The sequence below is a fragment of the Microcaecilia unicolor genome, chromosome 4 (assembly GCF_901765095.1).
Source record: "Microcaecilia unicolor chromosome 4, aMicUni1.1, whole genome shotgun sequence".
Classification (NCBI taxonomy): Eukaryota; Metazoa; Chordata; class Amphibia; order Gymnophiona; family Siphonopidae; genus Microcaecilia; species Microcaecilia unicolor.
In genome coordinates, this window is record NC_044034.1 from 264,911,575 (window position 1) to 264,926,555 (window position 14,981).

At 43.7% G+C, this 14,981-nt stretch overlaps 1 protein-coding gene across 1 annotated transcript in view; it reads left to right on the forward strand.

The window, feature by feature from the left end:
• The window catches only part of RASA3 (RAS p21 protein activator 3), a 615,753-nt gene that overhangs the window by 472,717 nt on the left and 128,055 nt on the right, over window positions 1-14,981 (forward strand). Inside the window, exons 9-10 of the mRNA XM_030201492.1 lie at window positions 10,824-10,928; window positions 14,141-14,294. Of these exons, the coding sequence (XP_030057352.1) occupies window positions 10,824-10,928; window positions 14,141-14,294 (259 nt within the window). The remainder of the gene's footprint in view (window positions 1-10,823; window positions 10,929-14,140; window positions 14,295-14,981) is intronic.

A 14,981-nucleotide genomic window follows, 5' to 3' on the forward strand; every position in this document is an offset into this window, starting at 1 on the left:
AAAGATTAAACAATGCCATGACATTATCAATCACATAATAACTTTACTGCTATGAACAAATTCAGTCACAAAAATAAATTCATGGGGGTCTTCATAAACCAGAAACTAGCAGCCCATATTCAAAAATAACCAGATATAAATCTAGCTTATTCAAACAAGTGAATCAAATGATTGTGTACCACTTGATTTAATTTAACTCTTAGATTCTACTGCTTGCAATTCATATACCCAATATTGCTCTTGCAAAGTTATCTTTTCTGTGCCCACCATTACTGGAAATTGGGAAGTAATTCAATACCAGCCACCATAGCTGTGAAAATAAATCCTTGAATTGTAAGCAGCAGGAAACCATGGATGCTCTTTGTGTATTCAGTGGACTCCTGTGTTCAGTCAGTCTCATCTTCACCACTCAGTATACTCTGCCCACATAGGGATTAGTTAGATCTTGTGTCTTCATGGGTAGCTTTCATCATTCAGTTTTAGCAGTCTGCTGGAAGATAACATTTTCACAACCTTTAATGTTGAAATCCCTTTCTAGCACATATAGCCAGGTACTTCCCAACAATAATTAGAATAGCATTTACATAAATTTAGAACATTAAAAACTATTCTGTGTGTCCTGATAGCATGGAAGAAAAAACAGTTGATGACAGACATGTGTCTGTGATTGGCAAAAATTTGGATCCATTAGAGGGTTTTTTTGCTGCATTCTAGACTTTTAAAAATATCAGTGGCCATGTAAGTTTTTAGGCAGCAATGTGGCTGCATAGTAATAACCCTTAATAGGCTGCTAATTGTAATGCTGTAGGTTTTAATAATAATTATCCTGTGACTTGAACACATGCAGCTCTCAGGGGCTCTGGTGAGACTCATTCATATTACAGAATGAATGGCCACTACATAAAGATAAGTAGGTGATTCATCTGTTTGTCTTTATGCTTGATATTCAGAGGCCCTAAGTGGGACCACTGAATATATTTAAATGGATAGCTTGCCTGAAGGACTTCTGTTTCTGTGCTCTCTATGAATGTACAACTTTCTCTGCATCTTAGCTGAATATTGCCACTGTTCAGATACGTTTTGGTCCCACTCTCAGAACATCCATGGCCCCCTCATCTCATATGAATAACTTTTGGACGGACATCAGATTTTCTGGTCAAAATTTAGACTTTAGCTGGCCCTGAATTTTCATAAAAAACATATATGCAGTTAGCACCCAGTGATGACTACAAACCTGAACTAAATAAATGCTTTGGAATATCAACCCTACTGTTTAAATATTTTATTTATTTTATGTTTAAATGATTTTTATTAACCTGTAACAAAGCTCAGAATTTATACAGTACAGAAGTTGCAAAGAATCTCAATCCCTTATAGTCCCTCTGAAATTGCAAGAAGACATAACCAAAACAATTTTTCGTTTTACCCCCTCACCCATCCCCAATCCCCCCTTCGCAAAACAGGTTGTCCTCTACTAATGTTCCGTTGCCATCTATTACATATTTATTAAGTATCCACGGGCCACAGGAGTCAATGTATCCAGAAAGGGGCCCCATCGCCGTTGAAATCGCAGGTCTCCGGCGGGGGACTGATGATTCACCTCCAGTCTTTCAAATTTCATGAGCAGTACCATTTCTCCTCTCCAGTGCTGGTTTAGTGGAGGCTTCTGGGACAACCACACTCTCAATATTGAGTGTTTAGCCACGATTATTGCTCGGAGCGCGAATTCCCGCATGCCGGATGGACAGGGGCCTCACAATGTCAGTTGTCCAAACAGCATCGCCGGGTCCGCACGCCAGTCCGTGTGCCAGATGGTGGAGATCCAAAGTAATAATTTGACCCAAAAGGCATGGATAGCTGGGCAGGACCAAAACATATGTCCAAGAGTGGCTCCTTCTGCTGCACACTTTGGACATGCCCCATCCGGGGATAACCCCATGTGAAATGCTCTTCTGGGTGGGATGTATGCTCTAAGTGCCACTTTGTACTGGGTCTCCCAATGCTTTGCATACCCCGTCATCTGCCGCAGTCCCAGTATATGTTCTTTTATAACTCCAACCGGGATAGTCAATCCCAGTTCTCCACGCCACGCCTCCGCCAACTGTCCAAAATTTAATTCTGAGCGGGTATCCTTTATGTACCTGTGATGAAATTTGAGCGGAACTTTTTCCAGTGACCGAACTGTATAGGCGTCCGCAAGTTCCTCACGCACATCTTCGGTTAGGGAGTCCCAGGGGAGGCTAGAAATGTAATGTTTCAGCTGGTGATAGTAAAACTTTTCGGCTGGCAGTAAATTATAGTCCTTTTGTAATTCCAGAAACGTCTTAATTTTTCCTTCATCAGTCAACGCCTGTGCTAGATAGACCAACCCCTGCTTCTTCCACCTCCTGTAAGCACCATGTAGCTGTCCCGGCTGGAAGTCTGGGTTCCCACAAATTGGCAAATATGGTGTCGTCTTTGCTGAAAAGCGGTGTAGCCCACAAACCCACCGCCAGACCGCTCTCGCTGTGGTAAAAATTCCTGTTTCCAAATATTCACATGGGATTCTCGATTTGGGGGCATGCAGCAGATAACCCAGATGTACCTCATGGTGAACTGCAGTCTCTATTACTGTAGCCGAGAAGAAATTAGTGTCTCTTAGCCAATCATTGATATGGCGCATTCCACTTCCCACTGTTAAATGCCTTATGCTCAGATACCCCAAGCCTCCAAACTCCACTGGTGTGTACAAGACCGGCAATGATATCCTTGATTTCTTCCCCCACCAGAGAAACCTGCTAATCACTTGATTCAATTTCTTTTCATCCTTGCGTGAGAGGAATAATGGCAATACCTGACATACATACATCCACTTCGGCACAATCAGCATGTTTATCAAAGCAATACGACCCAGCAGGGATATGGGGTAAGCCTGCCACAGCTGTAGCTTCGTACACGTGTCCCCCATTAATCTAGTAACATTCAAGGTGTACAATTTCGCTAAGTCCTGAGGAATCCAAACCCCAAGATATTTAAACTCCCCTGCTGCCCAGATTATATTCAGTTGTTGCTGCCACTGGGTCCCTTCCCCTTGCGCCATCATAGCAGTCGACTTTGTTAAGTTTAAGGTGAACCCCGAGATTCGGCTATATCTATCAACTGCCACAATATTGGAAGAGATTTATCCGGGTCTGTTACCAGCAGCAGCAAGTCATCCGCAGATGCTAGCGCTTTAAGCACATGTGGCCCTATTTGTACCCCCTGTATTCCTCTCTCCATTTTTATTCCTCTGAGCAGAGGTTCCAATGATAGGATAAATAGCAATGGGGAAAGGGGGCATCCCTGTCTTGTTCCCCTGTTAATCTGAAAGGCCTCGCTCCACACCCCATTAATGAGGATCTCAGCTGTTGTGTCAGTGTATAAAGCGCATATAGCATCATAATACCATCCTTTAAATCCCATATAGTGTAGTGTGTCAAACATAAACTCCCAGTCTACTTTATCAAATGCTTTCTCCGCGTCAAGGCTGAGGAGTAGGGTTGTAGCGTTCTCTTTCTTACTACGAGCCATTGCCAATAATAACTTGCGAACGTTCACTCCTGCCTGCCTCTGACGCACAAACCCAGTCTGCTCTTCACCTATAAGCCTTGGCAATATCTGAGCTAGCCTATTAGCCAGAATTTTCGCAAAAATTTTATTATCAACGTTAAGCAGTGATATTGGCCGATAGGCGTCTGCTTGCTCTCCTGGTTTGCCCTGCTTCGGCAGTAAGGTTATTAATGCCCTATTCGCGTATCTAGGGAACCTCCCCATCTGCACCACACTATCATAATAAGCCCCGAACACACCCAGGGAGTTCGCCCGGCGCGGAAGATAATGCCAAGCCCCATACCACTCCCTGTAATTCTAACCCATTTATTGGCTCATTTAGTTGTTTGATCTCCTGTTCTGTCAGACACTGAATGCCTAAGCTTTTAAAGTATGCATTTGGTGAAGGACCCCTGGGTCTCCGCTGCTGCTGATACAACTTGGAGTAATATTGCACAAAGATCTGTTTAATGTCCTCACTCTTCGTCTTCATCACTCCCTGACTGTCCTTCAGAGCTGTGATCACTCTATGGGGTTTCCAGTTTTTTACTAGGCCAGCCAGCAGGGGGCCAGTTTTGTTGCCATACCTATCTAGTACTTATAATAAAACAATGCCCTCATTGTTTTCTCATGTAAGTGAGAGTTCAAAGCTACCTGTATTGCCTTGAGCCGTTCCCATGTTTTCTTATTGGGGCTCCTGACATAGTGTTGTCTTGCTTTCTTTAATTGTGCTTCTAAGTGAATTATGGCCCTAGCTATCTTTTTATTCCTGGCCGCCAAATACGCTATCACTTCTCGTAAAACCGCTTTTGCTGTCGTCCAATATAGGCCAGGATTATGTGCGTGCTGTGCATTAGATTTTGCGTAGGCTTCCCATTTTTGCGATATATATTTAGCGAACTCCTTGTTCTTATATAGATATCCTGGAAATCTCCATCTCCTACCAGGTTGGAAATAGCTGGGAGCCTCCACATCCACCCACACTATGCTGTGGTCGGATATCTCTTCGGGACCTATCTCTGCATGCATCACTTCTGGGAATAGTGCCTGGCTCACTAAGATGTAGTCAATTCTAGACAGTGTCCCATGGGCCCGTGACAAGTGGGTAAATTCTTTCTCCCCTGGGTGTAAAGTACGCCAAACATCTAAGACACCCAAGGTGCGCATTCATACACATTAGGGCCATATAGTCCCAACAAATTTATAGTTCTTCCTTGCAACCATAGCTGCACCAATACGTAACGCCCCTGCTCATCACGGGAGAGCAGCTCCGCTGCAACTGCCACACCTCTAACCAGTATTGCCATCCCTTTCCTCCGCCCATCTGCTGAGGAGTAAACCTCCCCCACCCATGATCTTTTTAGTTTTGTATGTTCCGCCTCTGAGATACGGGTTTCCTGTATGCATGCTATATCTGCCCCATATTGGTGATGTTATTCCTCCCACGTTCCACATGACAAACCTGATCTTTTTAACCTGCGCCATCTTGTGTAACTTGCATGTGCTCTCGGTGTTCCCCTCTCTTACGTGCCACCCCCGGGGGCCCAGCCTCTCCCCGAGTGTAACGTTCCCTTAGCTGACTGTGCCCTATCTCAGATATTAAGTCCTGACATCTCGTGAATTGAATTAGATGTGGATCTGTGACCCCTGTTTACCCTCCCGGTTCCCTCCCCGCTATCCCTTCCTTACTTTCCCCTCTCCCGCCCTCCCTTGCCCTTCTCTCCCTCCCCTCCCTCCCCCTTACCCCCCATTCACCTGACTTTAATCGTGATGATCTCTGTGTTTCATCCCTCCCTTTCTGTCCTTCGCCCTTCTTCCCCCTTCTCTTCTCACCCTCACCATTTCGTGAGACTTGCTCGCCAAATGCATACCTCCGCTAGTGGCTGGAGACCCACCCCCCCCCCCCCAAAACGCTCCCTTTAAACATTTTTGTGGAATAACCAACACAAGTAAAGAAACAAGTAACATTTTGAGCTATAGACATCAATCATTCATACTCTCACCCATCCACTACAAGTCCTTTGTTCGCAAGGAAGGTTTTTGCCTCAGCCACAGTGGTGAAGTGGTTCCATTTTTCATGATGCAGGGTTTTTAGGCGTGCTGGGTGCATCAGCGCAAACTTCATGTCCTTTTGTATCAGCCATGTGCACAGGGAATGAAATCCCCTCCTCTGTTCCTGTATGGAGTGGGAATAGTCTTGAAAAATTAAAATTCTTTGTCCATCATAATTCAAATCCTTTCTCCGCACCTGAAATCCTTGCATAATCTCCTCTTTGTGCCGGAAATTATGTATTTTGGCCACTTTCATCCTGGGCCTGTTCTTATCTTCGCTTCTCCAGCCCACGCGGTGTGCCCTTTCTACCACCATCTGGCCTTCCGAATCTGTGAGTGCTAACTCTTTGGCCAGCCAGCCTTCCAGCCAAATCACTAAGTTTCTCTCTGGCACCTGTTCTGGAAGACCCACAATTCTGATGTTGTTTCTCCTAGATCGATTTTCCAGGTCTTCCAGCTTTAGTAACTGCTCCGCTACTTGCTTTTGTAATTGTTTGATGTCTGGCGCCTGCAGGTGGGCATCGTCCTCAGGTGCCGAGACTCACGCCTCGAGATCTCCTGTGTGGATTCCCAGACCCTCCAAAGACGTCTGGACGGTGTCAATTTGCTGTGAAAGCGTGTTCCAGGGTGGATCCATTGCTTTTACCACCACGTTGGTAATTTGCTCGAGCTGCGCTTCCATGAAGCAGGGTCCCGCCAGCGCGGCCTCCTCCGCCATCTTGGTTTTGCTGCTTCCCGCCTTATTCTTATCTTTTCGCACGGATTTCTGCGCCATTGTAGTTGGAGATTTCTGTAAATATTTTTCCATATGTTTCGCTCTTCGTGGCGATATTTTTGTCGGTCTTCCTTGTTCGGTTTCATCCGTTTTATCACATCTGGGAGGGTGGGTCCTCAGAGCCGAGCTCAGCTGCTGCCGCTCCGCTCACTGCATCACCGGAAGTCCTTTTATTTATTTGTTACATTTGTATCCCACATTTTCCCACCTATTTGCAGGCTCAATATGGCTTACATAGTACCGTAGAGGCATTCGCCAGTCCAGTAAAGCAATAAATACAGATGGTATTATGTTGAGTAAGGAACATGTTTCAGTTACAATGGGAATCAAGGAGAGAAAAGATTATTTAGAGGGAGGTGCTAAGTTTAAGGTTTGTCTAGGGATCCTAATATCCTTGCACTGACCTTAAAAATAATGTTTTTAAATCTGCAGTGTGAGAAACAACATGACCTGCTTCTTCCACAAATTCTTGAATCTACACAATAATGAAACATTAACTTGTTCAGTTATTGTGTAGTCAGTTTATATCACAAATGAAACACACACAAGTGTCAGTAGACTCACTCTCTCTGTCGTATAGCTTGTTTGGAATACTGCATTTCAGGAAACTTCTGGAGGATAATGCTTCGCTGAATCTTGTTAACCGATTGCTTGATAAAATGTTCCATTTTTTAATTTGACTCTGGAGCTTCTTCCTGCTCCTGTGGCCTTCAGCTCAAACACATCCAGTTTCACTGGAACTAGGGTCCTGTGAAATTTCATGTGCTGGTGCTCAGGGATTTTCTCCCTCTTCCTTGAACCGAAGGAGAGGTCCTTTCACTCCACATCACTCAGCCTTGCCCAGGAAACCTTCCACCTTTTCAGTTTCTCTCTCTTCTATCACCTTTCCCACCCCAAGTTTTTCATGTCTTGTAGTGCTATAGTAATGATAGTATTTTCCACTAAGCAGATCAGATGTATACTTGTAGTTGACAATTGATTTCTAAAGAAGCAAATACAAGCAATTAATTGATCTGGCAAAATCAGGTCTAGATAAGGCAGTTTGTGACATGGAGCTAGTTAGCAGCTATCCCAAGGGAAGATGGTTCCAGGTCAAGGACAGACCGAATCACTCTTGCTTTTCCTCATTCAGTGTACGGAAGAGCAGGACTAACACAGATCATAGCTGATCTGCATCTCTAGATCAGGCCAATATGACACTTTTAGGCTTGCTCTGCTTCTTAAGTGATCCACTAGGAGATGAAGGACCAGGCACCTAAACTGAGGTACCAATTTATAGAATTACCACCATAGACCTTGTCATTGTAAGGCACCATTGTACTTAACCAATAAACAATTTTTAAAAAGGGAAGATGCTTAAAATCATTGTGAGGTTATACGATAAAGAAAAAAATGTTTTTTCAGCTATCTTTCTTTTTCATCAATTATAAAAAAACAGTAAAAGTACAAAACTAATCAAAATCATTTCCATGGCAAGAAAATGGGAGCTACACTACTCTGTCTGGTACTTAAGTAAACTTGAAGCCAGAGTAAATATATTTGGGTCTGAGGGATGCCAAAGGTAAAAGACAAATTCATTTGGGTAGATGTTTCTTGGTGGAGCGGCTGAAGACCTCAGCTATCTGTAAGGGTGTTGTGGCATGGCTTAGACTTTGTTTGTCTTCCTTCTTTCCATTTGGGTTGTTGTATGTATGCAATGTATCTAATTGTATTATAGCTTCTTGTGTTCCTCCCCTCTTTTAGGGTTCCACCTCTGCTCTTTTTTATGTGAATTTGATATTACCTCTTATTTTACATAACTGGAAATCACTTAGATTTACTCAAACTTTGTGGTATATCAAATATACCCCACCCACACTTCAGGGCCAGAAAACCCTTTAATTTTAGTCTAACATCCACATTTTATTCCCCCAATAATCACCCATCTGCAGCCATAACCTTGAGAAGAGGTAAGAAATGTCTGGTCATTGTGGTGGGTGAAGGGTAGAGGAGAGAAATGCCTTGGTGCCTCTTCAGCCCTGCCAAGTAGCTCTACTCACAGTACCTCAGGTTTGTTTGTTTTATTTTTTTTCCTCTGCTGACTGCTTCCTCTTCAATCCCTCACTCCTCCCCTCATCTCTATGCACAGGAGACTGCAGGAAAGTTAAAAACAAATATTACTGCCAATTAGCACGCCACGATCTTTCCCTTAGCGGTGGGGTGGGGAGCGGGGGGGCTCTGGAATGCAAGGCCCGCAGAATTGAGACCCTCGTTCCACCCTCATCACCTTCTTTGATCCTGCTTGACTTCCACCTGGCAAGACCATTGGGTAGCAGTGATTCAGTGAGCAAACACAGTGCAGGTAAACAGGAAAAAAAAAGAAGCACTGTTCTTCAAAGCCTGCTCAGCCAGCTGTAAGTAAACAAACCTACAGTGACCCTACTGTCAGTAATGCCACTGTGAAGTCAGCCTCTAAAGCTTCCCTGAAACACAAAGCTCCCCCTCCTCTTTCAGGAAGGAACCCCCATCCCACATGCAGAAATTTAGACAGGATAACAAGACAAACACGCCACTCCTTAGCCCAGTGGGCAATTTACCTCTGTTGTTCCTGCTCAAAATGATATAAATTTACCCCCCTGTTTACTAAGCTGCTCGGCAATGGGCTGTGTCGGCATTAGCACATGGCAGCCGCTAGTACGGCGTAGTAAACAGAGGGGTTAAAGTTAATACAACTCCTCAAGTGCTTTGTCCAAGACAGCCCAGCAATTTTACAAACTTCAGAGACTGTTTCATCTCCATAGTAGCAGTCTGTTCTCATACAGCAAACCCAAATGCAAATGAATCTGTTTTGTCTGAACCTCAGGCCCAGATGCATCAACCATACGTAAAAAAATCTAAAACGTTAAAGTCCTTAACAAATTTGAAAAAACGAAGCATGCAGCAAAAAAACAAGTTGCACATGTTCGGTGCGGTACTGAAAAGTACAATGTGTCAAAGATTCGTAATCTCCTTCGGTAATCGGCCCCTAAAACATGCGCAGAGCAGCCAAGCGTTATGCTGGCTGCTCTGCACATGCCACAAACGTCCAAAACAGCAACAAAAAAAACCCCAAACAGTGGCTCCCCGCTTCCCTCTGCATAAAATAAAAAATGAACACAAAATCGAAAAAGGATCGGGAGGGGGCAAAGGCGCTCGTCAGAAGCGGCCCCCCCCCCCCCCCGAGGTCGCTGCTGCTCCCCGCTTCCGCTCGTATAAAATAAAAAATTAAAACAAAACTAAAAAGTTTAGCAGCCCCGGTCCCCCTCCCTTCCTGTCTCTCTCTGTACTCCTTCTCCCATAGCTCCGCCTCCCGGCATCCTCTGCCCCCGTGCCCCGCTCCCCTGAGCTCATCGCCACCGCTCCCCCCTCTACTGGACCCCCCCTCCGCTTTACCGACCTGCGCAGTGCCTCTCACCTCTGTGTGAAGGCGCTGCACGGGATGGAACAGCTGATCGGCGATCACTGCTGCCTCCTCCGACGTCTCTCTCTGTTCTTCCTGGGCCCACCCTCCTCTGAGGTAATTTCTCCTTTTACTCGAATATTTGCCTAATTAATGGACTTTGCAGGACAGTTCAGATCCTTGACTTGTATCCTAGTTTTTATATCAGGGGTGCAAAAATTAAATCCTTGAGGACTATAAACCCATCTGATCTTTCAGCATATCCCTAATGAATATGTTTGAGAAAGATCTATATGCATGCTGCCACCATAGTATGCAGTTCTATCGCATGCATATTTAGTAAGAATATCCTGAAAATCTGACTTGTTTGTGACTGAATTTGTACATCCCTCTTTTATATCCTTCCCATTGACCCACTTGGTTTAGCAGTTATGGGATTTGGAGGGGGAGGGTGAGCGAGTTGGCATATCGGTCATTTAATGAGCATTGGGATAATTGGCATCCTTACTGCACATATGTATGATTTATACCAGTGTTTCCCAAGTCCGGTCCTGGAGTACCCCTTGCCAGTCAGGTTTTCAGGATATCCACAATGAATATGCATGAAAGAGATTTGCATATAATGGAGGCAGTGTATGCAAATCAAGCACCACTGAATCTGTATTTGATGAGTGACCATGTTGCTGCTTGTATATTTAGAGATAGGTCTGCTATTTTTCAGGCATAACTTATAGCTTCTTCGTTTAGCAGCAATGTTCAACTGCTGAAAGAATAAGTGCTAGAGCTGCCTTTCCTCTTTTTATATGAATAAAATTGGATCATTCAGCAAGTTAAACGGACCCATTTTGTACATATAAGCACCAAATTGAGGGCTAAATGAGTTGTGCATTCGCCGTCTACATACTTCGCTTCTAATATCAAGCCCGTAGTCTATATACATCGTTGCACAAAAGTGTTTTAAATCGTTATTGTTTTTCTGCAGTTTGAACTTAGTGGATTTCTGTTTTGTAGGGTTGACCTTTGGAATGCCAGTAACCTGAAGTTCGGGGATGAGTTTCTAGGGGAACTTCGAATTCCTTTATCAGTTCTCCGGCAAGCTAACTGTCATGAAGCATGGTAAGCCTACTTTATATTTGTTTTTTTAGCTGTATCAACATCCTTGATTCATGTTCTGTCATTTATTTTCCAATCCAGAGCCTCTGCTTATATAACAATTTGTAAAACCCCACCCCTCTGATTTTTTTTTACCTTTCATGTCTGGAGCTGGAGATTGAGGGTTCCTCAGTCAGGCTTATCCTGAAATAACAGTACTGTAGCAATGTCCTGTTTCCTGTGGCTTTATTTATCCTTTGAGTTGCTTTGCATAGTGTGAAGTTAATTAAGAATTTTCCCCTCATTCTGTAACAGGCCATATAAAGTTAGGCACCAGTCTGTGCATTCAGATTATAGAATAGTAGCACTTAAGCATGTCAGTTTTACAGTTTAGTGCATACATGCTAGTTGGGTTCTATAATCTTAGCGCTCAGCTTGCATAACACACAATTACAAGGGGAATGTTCATGTGGGCAAGGCATGAGTTTCTCCCTCAAATATGTGCTTATGTCATAGAATAGTATCATTTACATGCCAAAGTGCAGCATTTGTGTGCATTTATGCATTCCACAGACACGGCTTAAGTGGGTGCACCTAGAGGGTGGTGCGTAAATTCCAACTTACTAGTATTCTACAACAAAATCTGGGTGCCAAAATCCCGTTATAGAATTCACACTTAGGGGGGAATTCTATAAATGGTGCTCAAAATTCAGCACCATAAAAAATTGGCACTAAGAGCGATTCTATAAAAGTTGTGCACCCTTTATAGAATCATTCTTAGCACTGATTCCCACACAACGTTTGGCACTAGTTTTGCACCTGGGGAAACCTGGTGCTCAAGTTAGGTGTGCTGAGGCACTATTCCGTAATGACACTCGTAACTTTTCAGAATTCCCCTGACCAGGGGCGTATCTGGAATCCGGCGGTAGGGGGGACCAGAGCCAAAGAGGGGGGGCACATTTTTGCCTCCCTCCCCCCCCCCGCCGCCGCCGCCTCTCTCCACCCCCCTCCCCGCCGTCAACCCTCCCCCGCTGCTTACTTTTGCTGGCGGGGGGCCCCAACCCCCACCAGCCGAGGTCCGACCCGCAGTCTCCATATTTCGTCTTCCTCCGTGGCCATGCTGCAAGGAAGTAACGCTGCAGTGCTGATTCGTTGAATCCAGTTCGGAGACTGACGTCGCAGCACGTTGTACGCGCGTACAACATGCTGCGACGTCAGACTCCAAAGTGGATTCAACGAATCAGCACTGCAGCGTTACTTCCTTGCAGCATGGCCACGGAGGAAGACGAAATATGGAGACTGCGGGTCGGACCTCGGCTGGCGGGGGTTGGGGCCCCCCGCCAGCAAAAGTAAGCAGCGGGGGAGGGTTGACGGCGGGGAGGGGAGCCAGGGCGAAATCTGCGGGGGCCCAGGCCCCTGTGGCCCCACGCAGATACGCCCCTGCCCCTGACATGCCCATTCCCCTTATAAGTTACGTGCTAGTGGAGTTAGGTGCTGTGCCTTATAGAATACCGTGCAGGTTTTAATGGGTGCTAGCACCCAATTATTGATGTTAATTGTCTCGTTAGCCAATTAATTTGCCTATGCATGTCTGGAGCGCACCCAAATTTGGACATGTAAATTTAGCTGCTATTTATAGAATCTAGGGGTTAGTGCCCAGCATTTTGGTGCCTACGTTTTGGCACACTTAGAGAATTGTACCATTTATATAAGATTATATATTCTTGGTTTCTGGAAGTCTCTTCCGTGCTTGGATATTCAGTCAGCTCATCTTACAACTTAACATCCAGCCTCTTGACTTTCTCATTCTCTCTTCTGCCATTGGTATGGAGGGATCTGATGCAGTATGATTCCCAGAAGCCTCTATGAGCTGTAACGGAGGAAAAAGTTACAGACATAGAAGCAGAGCATACCAATGGTGACTGTCGGTGAATTGTATAACTCTAGAACAAATAGATTTGATGGTGAATCATAGAAATAAATGATTTCAGTATTTCTAATCTTGCCAGTTAGTGAGCATGGGTTATTTTAAAATAAGATGCTTTTAACACACAAAGGTTGTTGTATGTGTATGTATATATATCTATATATAGAGAGATTTAAATAGATACAGGGGCCCTTTTACTAAGAAATGGGCTTACCGCATCCTAACGCAGGACTTCCCCCACACAGTAAGGCCACTTATATCGTGTCAATAAAAGTGCCCTTTTTTCATTTTTATTTTTACCAATCCTGCGGTAATTTCTCCATAATAGCACAGGAACACTTACCGCCTCCTGTTAGTAAATGCTCCTGCATTAACCCTGCGCTAACCAGTTAGCACGCGGTAATGTCCACACACTAGCTGGTTACCATAGGATTGCCCACTCTCTGCCCATGTGTCCCCTCAAAAATATTTTGAAAAATAAATAGCACGTGCTAACACAGAAATTACTGGAGGACCCTGTAATGTATCTTGCGGTAAGCATTTTTTGCCATGCTAAGCCTGCATTAGGATTTAGCGAAACTTAGTAAAAAGGCCCCATTTTTAGCCTGATCTGGTAGACTCCAGCAGGAGTCAAGGGCCATCTCTGACTATCCAGAAGGATTTCTGAAATTAGAAAGAAAAGAGATTGCTTAGAAAGATTCTATGCCTAGACATATATGGTATTATAATTGTAGTACTTACATACATACATACATACATACATATATACACACTTTACTTTAGGGCTAGTTGTTTTGGAATGCATTTCTTGATGCAGCACTTTGTAAAGTACATTTCTTTGTAGCACAAAGTGAAAAAAAATTTCAATTACTTAACACTTTGCAGCCTGAAGGTCCAGGGTGTATGACATTAATGGTTGTATAAAATCTATTAGCACAGTGGGAGTAATTCTATAACTGGGTGTCTCCATTAGGCGCTCCTAGGCCTCCCAGTAGGAACCTATTCTATAACAGAACATAGGCATCTACGTTCTATTATAGAATGTTAGCATAACCAAATATCAGTACACCTAAATATGACAGGGATTTGCCTAAGTTATATCCATATATGTGGGAGCCCTGCCTATGTTCTGCCTATACGTCTCCCTCTGTACACCCCCTAAGTAAGTGAGTATCTGCATAATAGCTCTTAGCCAGAATATTGCCGTTTATGTGCATAACATATGCATACACGTGAGTGCCTAGTTTAGAGAATTTCCCTTAATATGGATAAAATTCTTTCAAAATCTATTATTTCTTGCTTGTGGCAGGTACTTTCTACAGCCCAGGGACAATGGCAAGTCTATAAAACCTGTTGACCTTGGCTCACTAAGGTTAAACGTGGTTTACACTGAGGATCATGTTTTTTCATCCGAATATTACAGCCCGCTCAGAGAACTCTTGCTGAAATCTGCAGATGTTGAGGTAAGCTGCGTAGGAGACTGTAGAGGAGCTTGCCTTTTAAGGCTTGCCTCTTTGCAATCAGGAAGACATCCTAGCTAACCTCAGTCTCCCACCCCACCTGCCACATTTGACTTTTGAGAATCTTTTCAAACATGTTTTTGTGCCAAGAGTGATCTTTATCTGTTAGATGCACTCTCTGTGAAGACACACCCTTCTGTTTTTCTCTTACAGTTGTTCTGGGAAACAACAAGTAGTGAAACCTCTTATACTGTTTATTTACATTTCCAGTTCTTAATCATCTGTTCTTAAGAAAAATTCTAAGTGCATTACAGTTGTACACAAAATAAATTATAATACAAAACAATTATAAATCTTAAGAATACAATAAATTCCTCCCTCAAAATACACAGCCCTTTTGATCATATTAACTGAATGGCCTAGCATATGATTTGCTGTCTGAGTAAAGATTTTCTGGCTGTGTCTTGCCTCCCCTTGTAAAACCCTTGGCTGCTGATATGTTAGTTCTCATGTTTCTCACTCTGAATTCCGTAAGCTCTCAAAATACTAACTAGACCCAACCCTGAAAATATTTTGAATGGAAGATTGTACCTGGATTCTATTGTCCAGTTTCTTGATCAATGTAATTGTCATAGAGCTAAATAGGTGATTGCAAAATAGAAGCAAAGTGTAATATAACATAACTCTAAA